Source organism: Ovis canadensis, chromosome 7 (genome assembly GCF_042477335.2).
Source record: "Ovis canadensis isolate MfBH-ARS-UI-01 breed Bighorn chromosome 7, ARS-UI_OviCan_v2, whole genome shotgun sequence".
In the NCBI taxonomy this organism is placed as follows: Eukaryota; Metazoa; Chordata; class Mammalia; order Artiodactyla; family Bovidae; genus Ovis; species Ovis canadensis.
The window spans coordinates 87,253,513-87,273,903 of NC_091251.1; the positions used below are offsets into that span (position 1 = coordinate 87,253,513).

The window sequence follows — 20,391 nt, forward strand, 5'->3', positions numbered from 1 at the left end:
TGCCTTCCACCAGGCACCTCTGGCACCTTCCTGCCTACCCAGGGCTGGACAGCTCTCCTTTTACAAGGCCCTAGGAAGGTTTGTTCCAGGCACCCCTGCTTAGCGCCCCCACAGTTGACTCCTTCCTCCTTTGCCATTTGGAACACTGGGAGTCAGCCAGAGTAATGCTTGGACGTCATGGATGGTCCACAGCCCAGTTTTGGAATAGAGCAGAGGCAGGACATGGGGAAAATGAGTTGGATTTCAAGTGGCACCAGATCCAGACAGGAAATATTTACTTTGGGTCTCAGGGAAGAGTTCTGTTCTCCTTTCTTGGGTTTTCTTCCATGACTGGGCTTGCTGCTGTGTACTTGGAAGTATTGAAATGAACCATTTATTGAAGAGAAAACCTTGCTTTTATTCTCTGCCCTTGTAGTGATGAGTGTGTGTGTTTTCTGTGTCAATTTTCACCCTCTTCATTCAGTCTGAGGCCCAGGGATAGATCTAGTTTTGGCCAGGCACTTGTCAAACTACCACCTGGGGTGGGAATTGGGGTGAAAACCATCTCAGAGACCCCTAAAGAGAAAGACTAAGTAGTGATGGGAGCTGGGTCCTGGCTGGGATCCCCACAGTGTGTGGGGTTTGATTGGCAAGACCCACAGGTCCCCTGAACAACTGTGTGGATTGACGTAGAGCCTTCGGTTTTCTGGAGGATGAAGCCGAGCAGCGTCTGGAAAGCTCTTGTGTGTTTTGTTTGGTGGTGTTCCTGATGGATCTCAAACCTTAGGCAAACTTGCCATGGTTGCAAAAGGTCTTTGGTGCCATGTGTTAAAAGCCTCAAATTGGGAGTGTTACTTCCTAAGTCTCTGGCCCCTCTTGCTTCTCTGTCCTTTCTTCTGTAATTCTCTCATCCCTCTAACATTACCTCTTAACTTGCCATAGCTTTGACTTGGAAGCTTCTAATATGTGGAGGTATTTAGTAAGTGGCGGCAGTGGTAATAATAGTACTCCCTGTCATAACATCAGCTGCAGCAAGCGATGCACTTGGGAAATGAGCCGTTTCAGAGCTGAAGTTTCCCCAGGCTGAGGTTTTAGCCTGTAAACACTAAAACAGTTGGGTTTTGTTTTTGTGTTTTAGTTTTGTTGTTGTTGAGTTGCTAAGTTATGTCTGACTCGTTTGTGAACCCCATAGGCTATCCATGGGATTTCCCAAGGAAGAATATTGCAGCGGGTTGCCATTTCTTCCTCCAGGGGATCTTCCCAACCTAGGGTTTGAGCCTGAGTCTCCTGAATTGCAGACAGATTCCTTTCCACTAAGCCATCAGGGAAAGAATTCGCTTGCCAATGCAGGAGACGCAGCAGGAGACACAAGTTCAATCCCTTGGTTGGGAAGATCCCTTGCAGGAAGAAATGGCAACCTGCTCCAGTATTCTTGCCTGAAAAAACTCATGGACAGAGGAGCCTGGCGGACTACAGTGCATGAGGCCACAAAGAGTCAGACACAACAGAGCAGTTAAGCACGTCCATCTTTCCACTGAATAGTGTTCCTTCTTATTAGTCTGCGTGCTTTTCTGTAGTAGCCCTTCCTTCTTCCCTCTTCTGTTACAAATTAATCGATTGAATGTGTAAGAAGTGTGTGTAAAAGCAGTCAGGACATCAGTGAGAGGGAGGATTCAGGCCCGTGGGAGAGCTTGTTCTCAGTCGTCTATTGTGATTGCCTCCAGGCCTATTTCTGCTTCATACTTGCAGAGAGTTGGGATGGGCAGATAAGTGCACTCTCTGGATAAATCAGGTGTTGTTGTCATCTTAAATATTCTTGTTAAATATTCTTGATTACATGGTTTAAACTGAAAGAGTAGAGCCTTTTGTATTTCTCACTTTAAAAACGACTAGGTATCTGGTTACCTCGATGCAGGTAGAGGGTAGGTGTGTGTGCCTGTGCGCATTTAGAAAAAACAGTTCTCCAGGAACAGCTGAGGCACCTCAGGAGAGCTCCTTTCTGACTCCCAGTTTATAGTGGGGCTGCCATTTGATGCCAGGTGGTCAAGGGCAGTAGGGGCTAAGGGCACGGCTCTGCAGAGAGGTTCTAGACCTGTCCTGTCATCCTGGCCTCTCTATCTCAGGTCTGTCCCCAGAAAGGCTGGGTATAAGGTGCTGACACCATCGGCTTAATGGGTATATTCTGTCCTCGGGTCCTGGGCAGCTCTTGTCCAGCTGGGCAACACTCCCCAGTAGGCAGCGGGGCTTCGTGGTGCCAGGCCTTAAAGGCCATAGCAAGTTGGATGCAACCTCTGCTTTCCAGCGGGGGCTCTGTGAAGGGGCTTGGGTGTCATTAAGACCCTGATGTGCTCTGTGCAGGGAGGCGGGGCTTGAGGTGGAGGCCAGGGCCCCCAAGAGAGGCTCGTCATTCTCAAGAGGACAGTGTGGGGTTGTGGCCTCAGAACCAAGGGCCCCAGCAGGGCTAGTGGGCAGGCCTCCTTCTGGGGGCTGTCAGCCACAGCAGAGCCCCCCAAGCCGGGGTGGGCAGTGGCTCCCTGTGGACTGGGCATGAGGGCAGCCTTTGTCAGGCCATGGGGGCCCAGCTCGAGTGGACTTTGAGCTGGTGATGGGCCGGTGGCGCTGTGAGTGTGGGGCCAGGGCCAGGCCAGGCAGTTTGCGGCCTGCACTGACTCTGCCCGTTGCTCTCCTCCTCAGAGCCGACCAGACATCTCTTCAGGCAACTCAGTGAGAAAGGTGAGAGAGGGAGCGATGGTCGGCTATCCCCTTGAGCCCCAGGGCGAGGGTGAGCGGGAGGAGCGGGCGACCGGCAGGGTGGGGGCGACGCGGGCGGTGCAGAGGGGCCTCTGTTTCTCCCTGGAAGGGGGCCTCTCACCCTTGCTGTCCGGGCTCTCCCCCTACACGCCTCGCACCCTGTCTCCCTGTCCTTGGTTGACAGCAGGAGCGAGTGACTCCCACCCCGGGCTCCTGTGCAGTCAGTCATTCCTTTGAAAGTCCTGTGAAGATTCTGGGAGCAGGAGCCCCTGATGAGGCCTTTCCCGGGGGGTCCTGGGCCTCAGGCCTGTGTAAGGGGGTTCTTTCTCCTGCTCACTGATCTCCCCTCTCCCTCCCCCCTTGCCCATGTGCCGGGATCTGGCGGTGGTGGAGCAGCCAGAGCCACAAGAGTGAAGGTAAAGCCAGGGGCGAGGGGACTGTGGACAGGTTGGGGGGAACTACCCGGCTCAGCCCTCATCATCATCACTTACTCAGCAAACACCTGTCAAACACTTACTGGGTGCCGGGCTCTGTCTTGAGGGTCCTGGAGATGAATAAGCCCGGGGTACCCTTCTGCACCCTTTTCCTGGGGTGGCAGCCTGCCAGTGGCCAGCCCAAGCCTGGATCCTCTCATATTGCTCTCTCTCCCTGGGGCAGGCGGGCCTGTCTGGGTCCTGAGTTCCTGCCCAGGCCCCAGGCCCAGCTTCCCACCTCTAGAGTCCCCCGTGCCACTCGGGAGCCCAGAGGTTGGGTGTCTGTAGATGCGAAGCCTCCCCAGCCCCAGCAGCTGCAGGAGGAGGGGGGTTGCCCAGAGGCTGATCACGAGGGGGCCTTGTGCTCTGCACAGCACGCAGGCAGTGTTGGCACGCTCCTGGACTTTGGACAGCCCCACTGTGCTCGGGGCCTGCAGTCGGAGGCCGAAGGGGCTGCCCAGGAGGAGCAGGAGGAGGTGATGGAGGAGGAGGAGGAGGAGGAGGAGCAGGCCTTTCAGGTCTCTCTGAAGGACCTGGCAGGGCACAAAGGCAGCGAGAAGGGGGCCAGGCCAGAGCCCTCAGGCTCGGAGGAGGAGGAGGAGGAGGAGGAGGAGGAGAGCCTGGCAGTGGCGGAGCAGGTAGCCGACTTTGCCAGCTCCCTGCTGGCCGCCCTCCACTGCTGGCACTATCGAGCCAACGCTTTACTTTTCTCCCGGGGCGCTATGGTGAGGTGTCTCTTTGATCTCCCCTCCTCCTTGCATGCTTCCTGGCACGTGCTTGCCCATCCATGAGTCCCCTTCCCTGCTCTCCTCACCCCTCCATCCTTGTTCCTTCATTCCTGCCAGTGGTGTTTCTTAACCCCCGGCTCGCTGTCATGCCCTGGTGAGCCCCTGGCATTCATTGTTCCAGTACTGGAGCTAACCAGCATGCTACTCAGCGGGCATGACTAATGGGGCAGGCTGGGGGGTGGCGGGGAGGTCAGCACACCGGGGACGCATGCCTGGTGGGGATTTCTGAGTCTCCCAGAGTTGGCAGTCCAGGCCGACTCTGGATGGCACAGGTCCAATGCTGGATCTCAGTGTAGCCCAACCCCCTTGGGGCTCAAGAGGTGCTGTCACGGTTGGGATGCAGAAGGGACCAGCTCCCTATTGTTCTGGAAGCTGATGACTGCCCTCTGCTTGCTGCAGGGGAAGGATCGCAGGGAGTCTGAAGAACCCAAGAGCTGCGGGAGGACCAGGAGCCGGTCTCCAACTCCTGAGGAAAAGTGCCTGAACTTTGAGTCTGTGACTTCCCTGCCAGAGGTGAGTGGCCAGCAGGTGGAATGGGGATTGGGCATACCCTCCTGAGCCCAGATCTCCAGCTTTGTAGGTGGGGCTTTCAGACATGGCTCTCCTGTTAGGCCCATGGGGACAGGGAATCTTGCTCCCCAGGACTCTCATGCCTTCAGGAAACCTGTCTGGCCTGTGGGCATGTGGCTTGGTGACAGACAGCTTCTTACTCTGAATTAGAAAACAGTACCCCTCCCTCTGGGGCTTCCTAGTGGCTCCATGGTAAAGAACCTGCCTGCAATTCAGGAGATTCAGGTTCAATTCTTGGATCAGGATCTTCCTGAGGAAAGGGCAAGGCAACCTACTCTAGTATTCTTGCCTGGAGAATCCCATGGACAGAGGAGCCTGGGAGGCTGCAGCCCACAGGGTCGCAGAGTCGGAAATGACTGAAGCTACTAAGTGGCAGGTACAGTCTCTTGCCAAGGGACATAGTTACTGGAAGTGGCCAGAGTTTAGGTCCTCTTGGCCAGGCTTCCTTGCATAGAGCATAAGGCCCTGCCCTGCCAGCATACCAGACATTTAAATCATGCCTGTCCCACCTGGCAAAGGAATAAGGTGTTGATATCTACTGGACACCTTCTATATGCCTGGTGTTCTGTTTCTTCCTTCTGTTTTCTGAACCAGCTCTACCAGGGAGAACGAGACTCAGAGAGGTTAGGTGACGTGCCTGACATTGCACAGCTTCTAAGGGGCAGAGCTCAGGTTAGACTTGGGTCTGTGACCCAGAAGCCTGCACTCTTTCCTCCCCACCCCCACCATCAGCCCAACGCTATCTGTGGGTTATATGTAACACAGTCCTTTGCTTTCCCAGAGATACAAGGAAAATTTCAAGAAATCTAGACCCCCCAAGGTGATCCTCACAGCTAGGACAAGACTTATAGCCTGGGTGACACTGGAAAAGGGTTTAGAGCGGTGCTGGTCAATGATAATAGAATGTGAGCCTCATGTGTAATTTTGAATGTTCTAGTAGTCTCAGTAAAAGATTATTTAACCCAGTATATCCAGACTATTATCATTTCAACACATAGTATCAAAGCTACTCATGAGGTATTTTGTACTTTTCGGTGTGAAGTTTTTGCAGCATGGACTAGCTGCATTTCAGATGCTTGAGAGTCACGAGTGGCTGGCAGTCATTGTGTTGGACAGTGTCCAACCCAGGGCCTAGCTCCTGGGTCCCTCTGTGCAGATGCTAGACTAGAACGGTTGGAATCAGGTCTGGTTCCTCAGATTTTAGAGTACTGTCTTGTCTTCTCCCTAACGAGCCTGGAAAGCCGCCTATACTGGCTGATTTTATGATTCAAATGACCTTTGATGTGGTCAGAAGGGAGTTGTCGACCTTGCTTCCTCCTTTGTCATCTGCTGGGCAAGGGCAGAGTCTGGCACAAAGGCAGAGGCTGCCTAGGAGGAACTGCATCTCCATCTTCGTCCCCTGAATGGATTTCAGCACATGGTCCTATTGCCCTCTGGATCTTGACCCACACAGGAGACCCTGGCCCTTCAGAGGAGTCATTTAGGCCCAAGTTTCAACCCAGAATGGCCTCCCTGTGGGGAGCTACTAGGGCTTGAGGAAGGGGAGTCCTGGGGCTGTGGATCTGACCCCGTATTGCATGTTCTCACCCTGTCCCTGTACCACTCAGGTAGGCTGCCACTGAGAGGTGCTACCACTCTGCATTCCTAGAATTTTCCTTGGCTTTGAGGACATGGGCCCAGCACCCCAGCTGCAGGGTGACTGAGGGCCAGCCTCTCCTTGCTGCCCCACTTTCGAGTGCTGTTCCATCTGATTGCTTGCCTCTTAAACTGCAGCCCCTTCTCACTAAGGCATTGAGCAAACCACACTGTCCGTACATTCCACGGGTCCCCTGAGGGAGGTTTTTGTCTCATGCGAGCCCTTTGTGCTGCCCCAGGTTGAGCCAGACACCGAGTCTGTGACTGAGCAGGAGGTGTTTGCTTCCGTGGAAGGTCCCAGCACTGAAGAGATGCCCTCAGACACAGAGGCCCCCGAGGTCCTCGAAATGCAACTTGATCCCCACCAGCTGCTGCTGGGGCTGGAACCCCCTGATGACATGGCAGAGTTCATGGTGGCCGAGAGCACCGAGGACCCTAAGGCCCTGAGCAGTGAGGACGACGAGGAGGAGGTGGGGGCCCTTCACGAGCCTGAGAGCCTCCTGCCTCCCTCCGTGCTGGACCAGGCCAGTGTCATTGCTGAGCTGTTCGTCAGCAGCGTCTCTCGGCGGAGCAGCCTGGCCCTGGAGGAGGGCAAGTCCAGTGGCTTCGGGACCCCAAGGCTGGCCAGCCGGAGCAGCAGTATGGTCAGCCTAGATGATGGTGAGAAGGGCCCAGCCCCGCATGGCGGCACCACAGACTCCCTGGGCTCTCAGCTCCTTCCAGAAGCAGACCTCAGTGTTGGGGTGGCCGCAGAGAGCGAACCTTCTGTCAATGGGACGGAGGCCCCGGGCCCAGGCTGCCCAGCGGAGCCAGACAGGTCTTCCTGCCCAAAGGAATCGAAGCTTTCCTCCCAAGATCGGCAGTTGCTGGACAGAATCAAGAGGTACTATGAAAACGCAGAGCACCAAGATGCAGGCTTTAGCGTCCGGCGCCGGGAGAGCCTCTCCTTCATCCCCAAAGGGCTCGTGAGAAACTCGGTCTCCAGAATCAACAGCCTTCGCAAGCCAGACCTGGAGCCGCAGGCTCCACTGGGGCACAAGAGACAGGTGGGCTTGCGGGCGGCCCTCTTTGACTGCCCAGGACCAGGCCAGGCTGGCGCTGCCGACACAGCTCCTATCACAGATGCTGAGTTCCGCCCATCCTCGGAAATGGTAAAGATCTGGGAGGGAATGGAGTCTCTCAAGGGGAGCGCTCCGAAGGGGCTGGGCCAAGGCCAGGCCAACGGCTTTGACCTGCACGAACCCCTGTTTATCCTGGAGGAGCACGAGCTGGCGGCCATCACCGAGGAGTCGGCAGCTGCCTCCCCGGAGTGCGCCTCCCCCACCGAGCCCCGCAGCCCCACCCACCTGGCCCAGGAGCTGAAGGAGCTGGTGAGGGAACTGAGCAGTGACGCCCAGGGGAAGCTGGTGACCCCACTGCACCCCCACATTCTGCAGCTCTCCCACGTGATGGATAGCCACGTGAGCGAGCGAGTCAAGAACAAGGTCTACCAGCTGGCTCGTCAGTACAGCCTCCGGATCAAGAGCAGATCGGTGACAGCCAGGCCTCCGCTGCACTGGGAGAAGGTGGCTTCCACTGCCCCCCTGGTGCAGGAGGAGGTTGGTGCACCATCCGGTGGCACAGGTACGACGGGGTGGAGAGAGGGCCCTTCCCACAAGCCTGAGCTGGGAGCACCTTTTAGGAGCCAGATGGCTTCTGGGGAAGTGACCCCCTAAAGAACCTATACCAGAAAAAGGGCTGAGGTGAGCCCTGGAACTGCTCTAAAGCCCAAGGGCACAGGGCCATGGGGCTCTCTTTTCGAGGAGAGCAGAAGCTCTTGTCTCCTCCTTTTGATTCCTGACTCCTCTTCCCCGCCTTTTCTTCTTTCTTCTCATTTTCCCTTTGATACGGGGGATGCAGATGGCAAAGGGGATTTCTCTCCCATCACACCCCAAACCCCAGCAACCACCCTTGCCCAGAAGGGGAGCTGCCATAGCCAGTTCAGAGAGCCCTCACGTCCTCTTGCTCTGGGATTCAGGTGGCTTGCTCTCTCCCCACAGGTGAGAGCAAGCTGGGGCCACCTCTCTCCAACCATGAGCAGTCCGCGGTCCAGAAGCACAGCTCGCCCAGGCCTGGCTCTTCCAGGGAGATGTCGCCACAGCGTATCTCCTTCAGCTCCTCGGCCACCAGCCCAAGGACCACCCCACCGGGGGCTTGGCATGGCCCTCGAAGCCCCTTTGACACTGAGACCTTCAACTGGCCCGACGTCCGAGAGCTCTGCTCCAAGTATGCCTCCCTGGACGAGGCGCTCCAGACCAAGGGCGGCTGGCCCAGCAAGGTTCCAGTCAACCGGAGCCGCTCGCTGCCGGAGAACATGAGGGAGCCACAGCTGGCTCCCTCCAGCAGATTGGGCCGCTGTGGCAGCCTCAAGGCCAGGTGGGCCCCTGTGAGCCCAGAGGCGGCCCAGCCCCAGCCTCTGGGGGAGTCACCCCCAAGCGAGCCCGACAGAGGGGAGGCCCTGCATGTCACCGCAGACCTCACATTGGAGGACAACCGGCGGATGATCGTCATGGAGAAGGGGCCCCTGCCTGGCCCTGCTGCAGGGCTAGAGGCGGCCAGCGGGCAGGGACTGAGCTCTGCAGCCGCCCAGACGGGGAAGGACCAGGAGTTGCAGGAGTCTGCAGAGTATCGGCTTAAGGAAGAGGGTCCCAGGGACCCAGGGGACCAAAGCCAGCAGGGCAGAGTGCGGAACTTGAGGGAGAAATTCCAGGCCTTGAACACCATAGGTTGACTCTGAGTCCTGGGGGAGGGTGCAGCTGGGCTGAGGGGTAGAGGGAGGAACCACGGCATCCTCGTGCTCGTAGCTGGGCTCACCTTGCTCACGTGACTCCCTTCCCGTGCCTTCAGAAAGGCCGCCCCTGGGAGAGCACCTGCCGTGGACCGGGACTTGCCGGCGACTTGGCACAGGCCCATGTGAGCCCCTTTCCCCTGTGAGGCCAGTGTGGCCACTTCCCTTGTATATAGTTCTGGTAAGAAGCCAGATATTTAAGCTCATCTCTTCCCAGAGAGAGCAAGCCCTGCTCAGGCCTCAGCGTTGCCTGGCCACTGCCAGACCAGGGCCCGCCCAGGGGACACATAGGAGGCTGGCCTGGGGAGGCTTTGCTCTTTAACCGTGCCTTTTCTTAGGATCCAGGCAGGCACGAGGCCCGTAATTTATTGCTTTCCATCCTGTGGTATGTTAGTGTTCTCGTGTGCACCTGCATATGTGCATATGTGTGTGTGTTGCTTCTCCCCTCCCAGGAAAAGTCTCGTCGACTCTATTCAGGTACTTTTGTGGGTTGTCTTGCTGGCCCTGTGGTTGTCGCTAATGTACACACATTTCATTATTTGCCAATGGTGTAATAACCACTGCTGACCAACCAACCTGTGTGTGGTCTCCTTCCTGGGGTCTGGTTGTGTTGGGAAGGGTCGATTGTGCCCAGGGCTGTCTTAGGGGAAGCTGAGACTTGGGCTTTTTGCTTCCACATGTACTTAATATAATATGCAGCCATGCTCTCAAACCACAAAGCCCAGGTCCTGGTGGAGGAGGCTGGGGCAGCAGAATGTGCAGGAGGGGGGTTGTTCTCTGTTATTTCTACTCCTGTGGGCTTCTGTCTACCCATAGCCTGGCGTCCTGTCTAGGGTGAGGTCAGGGGGTACTGTGCCGGCCTTTAGCTCTTTTCCCCAAGAGCCAAAGTTGTATTGAAAGGGGTGAGGTGGAGGGTGGGATGTTTTTCTAACAGACAGATATGTCCATGACTGGTGCCTTTTATTCTCTCCCTCTCTGGTTCCCAAGAGGCATCCTAGGGGGCGAGGATTCTAAACTTAGAGCCTAGGAATATCTTAGGTGGCTTGCAGTGTCAGGTGAGGGGTACAAGTGCATGTTTTCTGAGATGGCCTCATTCTTTATCTCATTCGCTCAAGTGTCTTTGATTCCCAAGGGGTAAGAATGCCTCCCTATTTCTAACTGGGTGTTTTGCCCCTTTCTTTTGGTGGACCAGTCTTGTTTTGCCTTGTCTGCCTGGGAGGACTGGGGCTGCAGGGCCAGGTGGGAGAGCTGTCTTGCAGGTCTTCTGACCTGGGAGGATAGACTCAGCCTAAAGATGAGTCTGCAGAGTCTAATGAGGTCAAGTATCAGAGGCAAGAGGAGGCCTTCCCTGGGCAGAAGCTGAGCTGGTCCGGCCCATGTTCTACCAGCTGCCTGGAATGGTCTGTGGCCACTTGAGCAGCTGCTGAGGAGCCTGCTGGTTCCTACCAGGCAAGTCAGATTATAACGAGAAATCACACACTGGAGTGAGAGTCAGGAGACCCAGCCCTGCACTTAACTGGCTGGGTCACCAGGTGGTGTAAGAGGTAAAGAACCTGCCTGCTAATACGGGAGACAGAAGAGATGCAAGTTTGATCCCTGGGTTGGGAACATTCCCTGGAGGAGGACATGGCAACCCACTTCAGTATTCTTGCCTGGAGAATCCCATGGACAGAGGAGCCTGGCAGGCTACAGTCCACAGGGTGGCAAAAAGTCAGACATGACTGAAGGGACTTAAAGCACACTTGCCCCAGAAATGAACCCCAGGCGTGTGGACTCTGATATTCAGATCTCTGCCCCGCGCTCCATGCAGAAAGGCCTGTAGCAGGCCCACAAGATGGCTGAATGCATGAATGAGTTTTCTCAGGGTCACAAGTGAAGCACAGGACCTGGGTCCTGGCAGAGTTGTTTCTATGAGACTCCAGGGACAAGTCAACAGCCTGGCTGTACCTCTCTCTGTCTCCATGGTGGTCCTGGGTCCACAGATCCGGCCTTGCTTACTCAACCAGCCCTCTTTGGTCCAATTCAAAGGGAAACAGGCCAAATAGAATTATGGAGCATTATTGATTTATTAGAAAAACTAGTAAATGGGTTTCTTCTGGTTCGTGGAAGCACATTTGAGCAAGTGGAGGACAAGACCCGGCCGGCCCCAGGGCCAGCCCCAGATTGCAAGGTCTGTGCCCAACAGGGTTGCAGTCGTCTGCCGCCGCCTCCTCCGTTGCATCTTCCCTGAGCTTGCTTGTCCAAGGGACCGAGCCATGGGGTCTTCTAGATCTCTGCCCCCTCCCACTGAAGGGAGGAAGGAGATCCAGAGCCACCCTTGGGGACTCTACATTCCCTCTGATAGGCAGGAAGGAGGGGTGGGGTGGCATGGAAGCCAAGCCTCCCGAGGACCCTCCTGACCTCCCTCAGCCACAGTCCACTGAGGCCAGGGGGACAAAGGGGAAGAAGAGAGGGCAGGAGGACCACCTGACCATGCCCAGAAGGAGCTTCCTCTAAACTGCTCTGGGGAGGAAGCCTGATATGCTGGTGTGGACTGGAGCTATTTGGGGATATTGTTAAAAGACTGCAAAGTAGAAAATGTAAGGAGGAAAAAAAAAAAAAACCAAAACAAAAAACTTGGCAGGGTGCCAGGAGCTTAACCTCCCCCTCCCGCCCCCATGTGGCTCAGAGTCCCAAAGCTGGGTGCCTGCAGTTTCATTCCAGTTGGTCAAGGGTCATGGGGCCTGTGTGGTGTAGGAGAGGGGTACATGGGAAGTTGGTGGCAGGCGGTGGGTCAAATGCAGCTGGTTGCTGTCCTTGCCCAGTCCAGGGGCCCAGGGGTGGGAAAATCCTAGCTTATCCTCGAGGCCCTTTCATTCTTGGGACTGTGGAGTTGCTTGCTGAAATCCCTCACTTCAGAAGCACACGTGGAAGGCAAAAGGTGGCCCCTAGTGTCTTGGCTCCCACAAATTGGCCCATGGGGACAGCTGAGAGAGACTTGCCACCACCTGCTCTTCAGCAAGGAACATGCCATCTATCCTGGAGCAGGACACGCCTTCAGGTGTGCCTGAGGCCTTTGTTATTGCCAGGTGAGCATCACTACCTAATTGCCTCCTGCCTTGGTTTCCCCTAGGTGTAGAGAGGTTGGTGAGTGGTACAGATTAGGTTCCCTGTGGATGCACAGAGGGCCACAGGGATAGGTAGATAGAGGACACATGAAGACCCTGGCTCCCAAGGTGGGACCACATGTCAGGCCCCGTCAAAGAACTTCCCTCCTGTGGTTCTTGTCTGCTGAAGTTGCCTTCCCTTGACATAGTAGTAATTGATCGCGAGCACTAAGGGCTCCTGGGAAGGCCTAGTAACTCCAGATGCTTAGGCCTGTGGTTTCTGCCTTAGCCTCACCCAGTTATGGGGGATCGTCTCAGTGTGTCTAAGGCTCCTTCCCATGGGGAAGGTGATGGAAACAGCAACTGCAGGTCCCAGGGTCCTTTCTGCTCTGCCCAGGGGAGTGTCTGCTGCCTGCAACTCAAGCCTTCTTTTGGACGTAACCCAAGTTAAGATGTTGGGCTGGAGCTGTATTGCTTTCAGAGGGTGGTGGAAAGAATACTGTGGAACCAGTGGTCTGTTCCCTCCAGATGTCTGACTTTGGCAGCATGGGGACGGTTACCCCTGGGGAGAGAGGTTGCAGGGCCCCTTTTGGCTGTACCTAGGATTGGGGGATAGATTCCCATGTAGCCCCCTGACTCAGGTCAGGCCCTTCAGGAGGACCTGCGCAAGGGTACTTGCCACATCTTAATGGCTCCAGCCCCAACATTTGTCCCAGCTCTCCTGGGATTGTTACCAGGGTTGTAATACCCAGGTGTGGCCGCATCTGCCACCTCAGGGTGACAGGTCATGAACTTTGCTGTGAGTTCAGCCAGCACCCTCAGGTGGTGCCAGCTGCAGACAGGACGCATGGAGTATTTGGCTTTGGGATGCTCTAATGCAGGCGCTGCGGTGTCCATCTCGTATGGGGACCTGCACTGTCTCTCTGGGACCTGGGGTCTGAGTGGGGTACTGCTGGTCTAGCAGCTACTGGGAGTGCCGCAGACCCCAGAGTGGAGAGGTGGCGCCTCCGGCAGTGTGGAAGTCTTATCTGCCTCCTTCTGGCCTGAGCCCTAAACTAGCTGTAGTTTTTTAAAAAAGAGGGCTGCTTGAGAGCTTAGGGTCCAACCACCACCTGGCCCAGTGGCAGCAAGGGGGTGCTGAGGCGGAGGGAGGCCCCTCGCAATTAGGACCTATCGATTTGGGACAGTGCCCCCTTTATGGGACGAGGGGCTGCAGTGACCTCTGAGGTGGGGAGGCAGCGGCCCCTGGCCCAGAGCTACCTGAAGACTCCCTCCTCACGCCCCTAGGGGGCAGGCCGGGCCTTCCCAAGGACCTTTTCTCTTCCCCTGGCTGTGACCGAGTTGGACAGGACCCCAAGCAACACTTGCTTTGGGAGTGGGCAGCATCTCAGGAATCTTCCCTGCTGACTCAGAGGGTAAAGCGCCTGCCCGCAATGCGGGAGAGTCAGGTTCGATCCCTGGACAGGAATCCACAGGAGAAGGAAATGGCGACCCACTCCGGTACCCTTGCCTGGAAAATCCCATGGACAGAGAAGGCTTCGGTCCATGGGGTCACAGAGTCGGATACGACTGAGCGACTTCACTTTCACTTTTCAGCATCTGAGGAACCCCCATCAAGCCTTCTCCTCCAGCTTGTGTGGGAATAGGGTTGTGGGGACTGGCTCCCCTCTGCCTCGTAAGGAGGGTCGGGAGAAGAGCGTGTGGGCCTCAAAAATCGTTTCCTGCCCCCAGACTCGGAGGCCCCGAGGGCCCGCGGAGCTGGGAGCCGCGTCCCTGGAGCCCGCACTCGCTGTGTGCGGGGCCCCGGGGCGGAGGGCGCGGAGGCAGGCGTGGGCTGGGCCGGGCCGGGCCGGGCTGGGCGGGCGAAGGCAGCGATCGCAGTGCAGCGGGGCCCGCGCCCGGCCGGCCGGCCGGCAGCTCAGAGCAGGCAGGTGGCAGGCAGCGGCGGCGGCCGGGCAGTGGGCAGGAGGAAGGTCCGGCAGAGGAGGGAGGCGCTAGTCCCCGCATGTCCTAATGACGCACCGGCTTCACCCGCCGGGCGCCCGAGAGGCTACTTCTTTTTGGGGAAGAAGCTGAATCTCTTCTCCTTGTCCTTCTTGCCGAGGCTGGCATCGGGGCCGGTGATGGGGGGAAGGGGCAGGCTCTGTGCCTTGACGCGGATGCTCTGGGACTCGTTGATGGCCGTGCTCACGCCCTGCAGCCAGGATAGCATCTCCTCCTGTAGGGCGGGAGGGTCAGGATCCTCAAAGGACGGGCTGCCTCTAGGACAACCCCTTCTGATGGAGCCTTGAGCCCAAGGGGCACGGGTCCCTCCCAACTGCTCCTTGTTGGGGGAGGTCAGGGCCTGGCGGCCCTGCACTTACCTCATCCTTGCCGTGGAAGAGCCACTCGCTGCCGTTGCTCAGCCTAGGAGGACAAAGGGTTTCCCCCGTGGCCACCTCTGGCTCTGACCCCCAGCTCCCCAAGCTTTCCCATGACCAGGACCCTGTCAGGCAGCACAGAGCTTTCTGAGAGAGGCAGAAATCAGGATCACCAGTCTCTCTTATTTGAAAAATCTCTGAGGGGCACCTCAGGCCTGCAGCTGGTCACATACAGTGGAACCTTGACTGGCCACTTAGGCCAGATCGAACCATCAGGGAAGGAGTGGTGAACAGGCAGGGCCTCACCTCAGCTTGAAGACATGCTTCTTCTTCTTGTAGTTGGCAGCAATCTCACAGATGGCATGTCTCAGGGTCAGGGGCTCCTCTCCATGGTAGGGCACCCCCAGGGCCAGATTCTTGGCATCCTTATAGAAGGCCAGCTCACTATTCCTGAGCACACAGTACAGGTTGTTCCAGGACCTGTGAAGGTACACACAGGCAGGTCACCTACAGTCCTCACTTGCATGCTCAGTTGCTCAATCGTGTCTGATTCTTTGTGATCACATGGATGTTAGCCTGCCAGGCTCCTCTGCCCACAGGATTGTCCAGGCAAGAATACTGGAGGCTTTACCATTTTTCTTAACTACACCAATTTTACCGTGATCAAGAGTAATACATTTTATAACTAAAAAAATTACAATTAAGAATAATCTACATGTGGGATTTCCCTAGCAGCCCAGTGGTTAAAACTTAGCACTTTCAACGCAAGGGGTGCAGGTTCGATCCCTGGTGGGGGAACTAAGATCCCACATGCCACGTGGCATGGCCAAATAAAAAACAATCATCTGCATGTAATTCCACTACCAAAGTCTACTATTGTTAACATTTTATGTATTTCCTTCTGGTTTATTTTCTATTCACATATATAACTAAAATTGGATTATACTGTATATTCAATTTAATTTTGTACTTTTAAGTTTAACACTATGTCATGAGTATTTCCCCATCCTCAAATATTTGAATCCTCAAACATTTCTTGAAAATAATTTTAATAGCTATATCGTATCCTATCACAAATAAAAATAATCCCTTTATTGGTAGACCTTTTAATACTGGAAAATTTATCCACAATTGAAATAGCAATATGATAAACATCCTTCTGGGGCTTCCCTGATGGCTCAGCAGTGAAGAATCTGCTTGCCAATGAAGGAGATGCAGGTTCGATCCCTGGGTTGGGAAGATACTCTAGGGAAGGAAATGGCGACCCGCTCCAGTATTCTTGCCTGGGAAATACCAGTCTACTGGGGTCGCAAAAAGAGTCGGACACAACTCTAAGGAACAGCAGCAACAAAACATCCTGATGCTTTAATCTTTGCCTAAAACTCTGATCTTACCTTGAGATATATTTCTAGAATTGTTGAGTCTAAGACCAACTGTGTAAAGAACTTTTCAAAGCACTTTCATAGCCACCAGCATATCTTGAGTCTCACTTGTGCTTGTGCTCATTCAGTCGTGTCACTCCTTGTGACCCCATGAACTATATAGCCCACCAGGCTCCTCTGTCCATGGGATTCTCCAGGCAAGAATACTGGAGTGGGTTTGAGTCTCACTACATCCCATGAGTCTCACTACAGAACTGTAACATGAACAGAGCAGGGTTTTGTTTTGGTGGTAGGAGTATTTTGTTTTATTGATGATAAATGCCTGGTATACTGTGCTAGCACTTTTTTAAAGGAACGTATTTGTGCAAATCAATGCTCAACTCAAATGGGAGGCTTGGTGAAGACAGCTAACACATGAGCTCATAAAGGAGTTCACCTGAGCTCCTTCTTTGACAAATACAGAGCACATTGCCCTTGGACAGTAAGGAGTGCTGAGAAACATGAAGCATGTCTTCCTCCTCTTCCTCACCACCCCTCCCCCACTCCTTTTTGAGGGCAGAAAGGTGGAGAACTAGCAGGACACATAGGGAGGAAGGACTGGAAGGTCAAAGAGAGAACTTGACCTGTTCAAAGCTGGCTGCAGAGCCATTCCACAAAGCCCAGATTTCTGATACCAGCTCAGGGATCCTCTGCTCAGACTTGGCCCTCACCAACTTCTCTGAGCTGGTAGCCCAAGTAAGGCAGTTGCTAAGGAGGAGTAAAATCCTGCCTTGGACAAAGGACAACTTCTTTAAGATGGTTTCCCCCATCTGGAAAATGGAAACCTCAATATCACAGGGTGGTTGTGAAAACTTTGTCAGTCCTGACAAAATGCCTGCCGCATAGTAGGTACTTTATAAATGCTAGTTTCCCCTCTCCTGCAGCCCCTCCATATAAAGCAATAAGCCTCTTCAGGGTGGTCGGGCCCCAAATTCATTTTTGGAATTTGAAATAGCTTTGGTGTGTCCTCCAGGCCAGGCTCTCTGTATGTTGCCAGCTGGCCCTGAGAATAGAGCTGGCTTCAACCTCTTGACGCTACCCTGTTTCTCTGAGACCCTGGACTGCTGCCTGAAGGCAGAGGCCCCTAGAGACTCTGGGTCGTGGCATTCCCTGGGTAGACCACACTCAAGGGCACGACTGCCTCTGAATGAGTTCCTCAGGGTCATATCATTCCTAGGAGGGCCCTCCAGATGGCATTTAGGTCAGCTCTTTCTCCTTCCCTATTTTATGGCTGGGGAAACTGAGGCCCAGACTGGGTAAAAAGTGGGACTGGGTCAAGGACAGGCAGGTCTTGTTAGTGCCAAGACCTACCTGTTACCCTGCCCTGGCATAGTACCAGCTAGTGTTCTCCTGCTCTGCACCAGGCATGGCACCACATTTGAGAAGCAGGCTACCCTCACCATCCCCATGTTACAAGTGAGAGGCTTAGTAACTAGTATGAGGTCATAGGATTTGAACTCAGGCCCACAGCTGAAGACAGGCTTTCCCACCGTGCCAAGTAGCCCCCGGGAGTTGGCCCAGAAGGCGCCCGGGAACTCTCAGACTAGAGGCGGAGGGCCTCCTCACCCACAGACTGCCCGGGAAGCTCTGCGCATCCTGCGGCCCCGCGGCCCCTCCCCGACACACCTGTTGGAGGCCTTCTTGTTGGGCCCCTCCAAGTCGTGCTTCCGGCCCAGGAAGCCCTCCATCTGCACGCTGTGCCCGCGGTCTCGCTGGGCCGGCAGCGTCGTAGGCTCGTCGCCCTCGCTCAGCGGTGTGTCCAGGACCTTGAAGAGGGGCTCTGTGGCGGGCCTCTCGTCTGTGCTGGATTTCTCCTCCTGCCCGTCCTCGTGGGGCCCTGGCGGGGGTGGCGGCTGCAGGTCCTGGGGCCACGGCCTCTCTTCTTCCCCCTGCTTCAGGGAATATGGGAGGAGCGCACCTTGCTGAGGGCCCAGACCCGGGCGGCCACTCACGGCAGAACAGGGGAGGTCAGCAGGCCTCACCCGAGTCTGGTTCCTCTCTCTTGTGCCCTCCCTGACCCACCCTGGCCCTTCCCCAACCCGCTGTGGGTGTCCACCTGGCCTGTTTCCCCAAACTCTTCCCCTCTCCAGCCTCAATAGGAGCAGGTCATTAGAGTGAGCTGCAGGGGCTGGGCCAGGGGATTTCTGACCCTGCTTCTTGCCCGACTCCAGGTGACCACCCTGGCTTCCGGTCAGAGGCTCCAACTCTGATTGAGTTAGACCTGGGCTCTGACAAGATTTCAAAGTCAGATTTCAAATGAAGAAAGGGCTCTGCTGCTGAGATAGAAGAAAAAAAAACATTTGTACTAGGATGTTGTACGACTCTCAAGTTTTCGTTGCTCAGTCATGTCTGACTCTTTGCGACTGTAGCCTGCCAGGCTCCTCTGTCCATGGAATTCTCTCAGGAAAGAATACTGAAGGAAAAGCCATTTCCTTCTCCAGGAGATCTTCCTAACCCCTGGATCAAACCCGGGTCTCCTACATTGCAGGCAGATTTTTTGCCATCTGAGCCACCAGGGAAATTGATGAGAACTTGTTACCTTCAACTTGTGTCTGGGCACCAGGTTGCTGTTTTGTCACTAAGTCATGTCTGACTCTTGCGACCCCGTGGACTGCAGCCCGGACTGCAGCCCACCAGGCTCCTCTGTCCATGGGGTTCCCCAGGCAAGAATACTGGAGTGGGTTGCCATTTCTGTCTCCAGGGGATCTTCCCAACCCAGGGTTTGAACCCATGTCTCCTGCATTGGTAGGTGGGTTATTTTACACTGAGCCACCAGGGAAACCCAGAGCCTCCTAACTCATGGGGGGAATAACTGGTCCCACCCTCTTCAATTGGTGGGGATTTGCTGGAGGAGGGCGGTGGTTCCTAACCCCGGCTGCCTTTTACAATCATCTCGAGAGCTTTAACAAAATATGCGCAGGACCCATCCTCAGGATGCTGGGTTAACTAGCTTGGAGTGGGGTCTCCGCATTGGTGTTTCTTAATAAGCTTTTCATGTGCTCAAGTGTGCTGATGGAGAATCACCACCTAAGGAGTCAATGCCCCAGGGAAAGGCTGTGGCTTTCGCCTCCTTACACCTCCCCATGGAAGGCGTAAAACTAAGATTATGGCAACTGGCCCCATCACTTCATGGCAAATAGATGGGGAAACAGTGACAGACTTTATTTTTGGGGGCTCCAAAATCACTGCAGATGGTGACTGCAGCCATGAAATTAAAAGACGCTTGCTCCTTGGAAGAAAAGCTATGACCAACCTAGATAGCATATTAAAAAGCAGAGACATTACTTTGCCAACAAATTTCTGTCTAGTCAAAGCTATGGTTTTTCCAGTAGTCATGTATGGATGTGAGAGTTGGACCATAAAGAAAGCTGAGCACTGAAGAATTGATGCTTTTGAACTGCGGTGTTGGAAAAGACTCTTGAGAGTCCCTTGGACAGCAAGGAGATTCAACCAGTCCATCCTGAAAGAAATCAGTCCTGAATATTCATTGGAAGGACTGATGCTGAAGCTGAAACTCCAATACTTTGGCCACCTGATGCAAAGAACTAACTCATTTGAAAAGACCCTGATGCTGGGAAAGATTTAAGGCAGGAGGAGAAGGGGACGACAGAGGATGAGATGGCTGGATGGCATCACCGACTCAACGGACATGAGTTTGAGTAAACTCTGGGAGTTGGTAATGGACAGGGAGGCCTGGTGTACTGCAGTCCATGGTGTTGCAAAGAGTCAGACATGAGTGAGGAACTGAACTGAACTGAACTGAATGGAAGGCAGGATGCTCTCAGCCCCCACCCAAGCCAAGCAAGAGGCCTCTAGTGGAGCCATGGGCCCTTTGTCAGGTGCCTATGAGAAGGGGACGCAGACTCTTGTCCCCTGGCTGGGTGCCTCCTTATGCAGAGCCTTGCTGACCCACTTTTGTGCCACTGCAGCAGGAGCGAGAAGAGGACAGACTGAGAGAATAAGGGGCAGCCTGCTTTCGAGTGCAGTGCAAGAATGCCAGCTGGGACAGGAATGGGTGGGTCTCCTATGTGCCAAATAAGCACCCAGGAAGGCAGCCTAGCTGGAGACATCTGGCCAGAACTCTGCCTCAAAGGTCTGATTGCTGAGGACCTTAGAGCACCAGGTGGGAAGGGTCTTATAGTCCCCAAGCAGGTGGGGACCAAGGCCACTGAAAGCCCAGGAGGACCAGAACCGCCTCAGGCGGTAAGGAGACACTGCCCTCTTTTCTACTTTCTGTCCCAGCTGAAGATGGAGGCCCCGAGAGCGCTGGGGAGGAGCCAGGAAAGAGCAGACCCGGTGTTTCCCACTGTGGGTCCTTCAGACCTTGGATCAAATCCAAAAGAGAGAAATGGAGAACGAGAGGAGCTGGGTACCATTCTGGGCATCGGATCAAAGCTTCAAACTGAAAGAGACTCATTGGACTTTTTAACAGTAAAAAATGATCAATGTTTGCCAGAGCTGGCGCTAAGGAATGGGAAGCGGAGGTTCGGTGATGTTTGAC

General features: G+C 54.9%; 2 protein-coding genes across 14 annotated transcripts in view; one reads left to right on the forward strand and one right to left on the reverse strand.

Annotated features, from left to right (window-relative positions):
• The window catches only part of PLEKHG3 (pleckstrin homology and RhoGEF domain containing G3), a 45,398-nt gene extending 35,800 nt beyond the window's left edge, over nt 1-9,598 (forward strand). For 3 of the 11 annotated variants that reach the window (XM_069595114.1, XM_069595116.1, XM_069595115.1), the window contains 5 exons: nt 2,674-2,712; nt 3,127-3,146; nt 4,391-4,504; nt 6,436-7,819; nt 8,236-9,598. In XM_069595114.1, coding sequence (XP_069451215.1) covers nt 2,674-2,712; nt 3,127-3,146; nt 4,391-4,504; nt 6,436-7,819; nt 8,236-8,966 — 2,288 coding nt within the window. In that variant the 3' untranslated portion in view covers nt 8,967-9,598. Of the gene's footprint in view, nt 1-2,673; nt 2,713-3,126; nt 3,147-3,577; nt 3,929-4,390; nt 4,505-6,435; nt 7,820-8,235 lie in introns of all 11 variants that reach the window. The other 8 variants (XM_069595113.1, XM_069595108.1, XM_069595110.1 and 5 more) reach the window with 5 other exon arrangements.
• A 1,472-nt stretch (nt 9,599-11,070) lies between these two features.
• Nucleotides 11,071-20,391, reverse strand: part of SPTB (spectrin beta, erythrocytic) — a 128,130-nt gene continuing 118,809 nt past the window's right edge. For 2 of the 3 annotated variants that reach the window (XM_069595104.1, XM_069595105.1), the window contains exons 33-36: nt 17,517-17,782; nt 14,776-14,949; nt 14,473-14,515; nt 11,071-14,327 (exon numbers count right to left, since the gene is read on the reverse strand). In XM_069595104.1, the coding sequence (XP_069451205.1) occupies nt 14,160-14,327; nt 14,473-14,515; nt 14,776-14,949; nt 17,517-17,782 (651 nt within the window). In that variant the 3' untranslated portion in view covers nt 11,071-14,159. The remainder of the gene's footprint in view (nt 14,328-14,472; nt 14,516-14,775; nt 14,950-17,516; nt 17,783-20,391) is intronic. The other variant, XM_069595106.1, reaches the window with a different exon arrangement.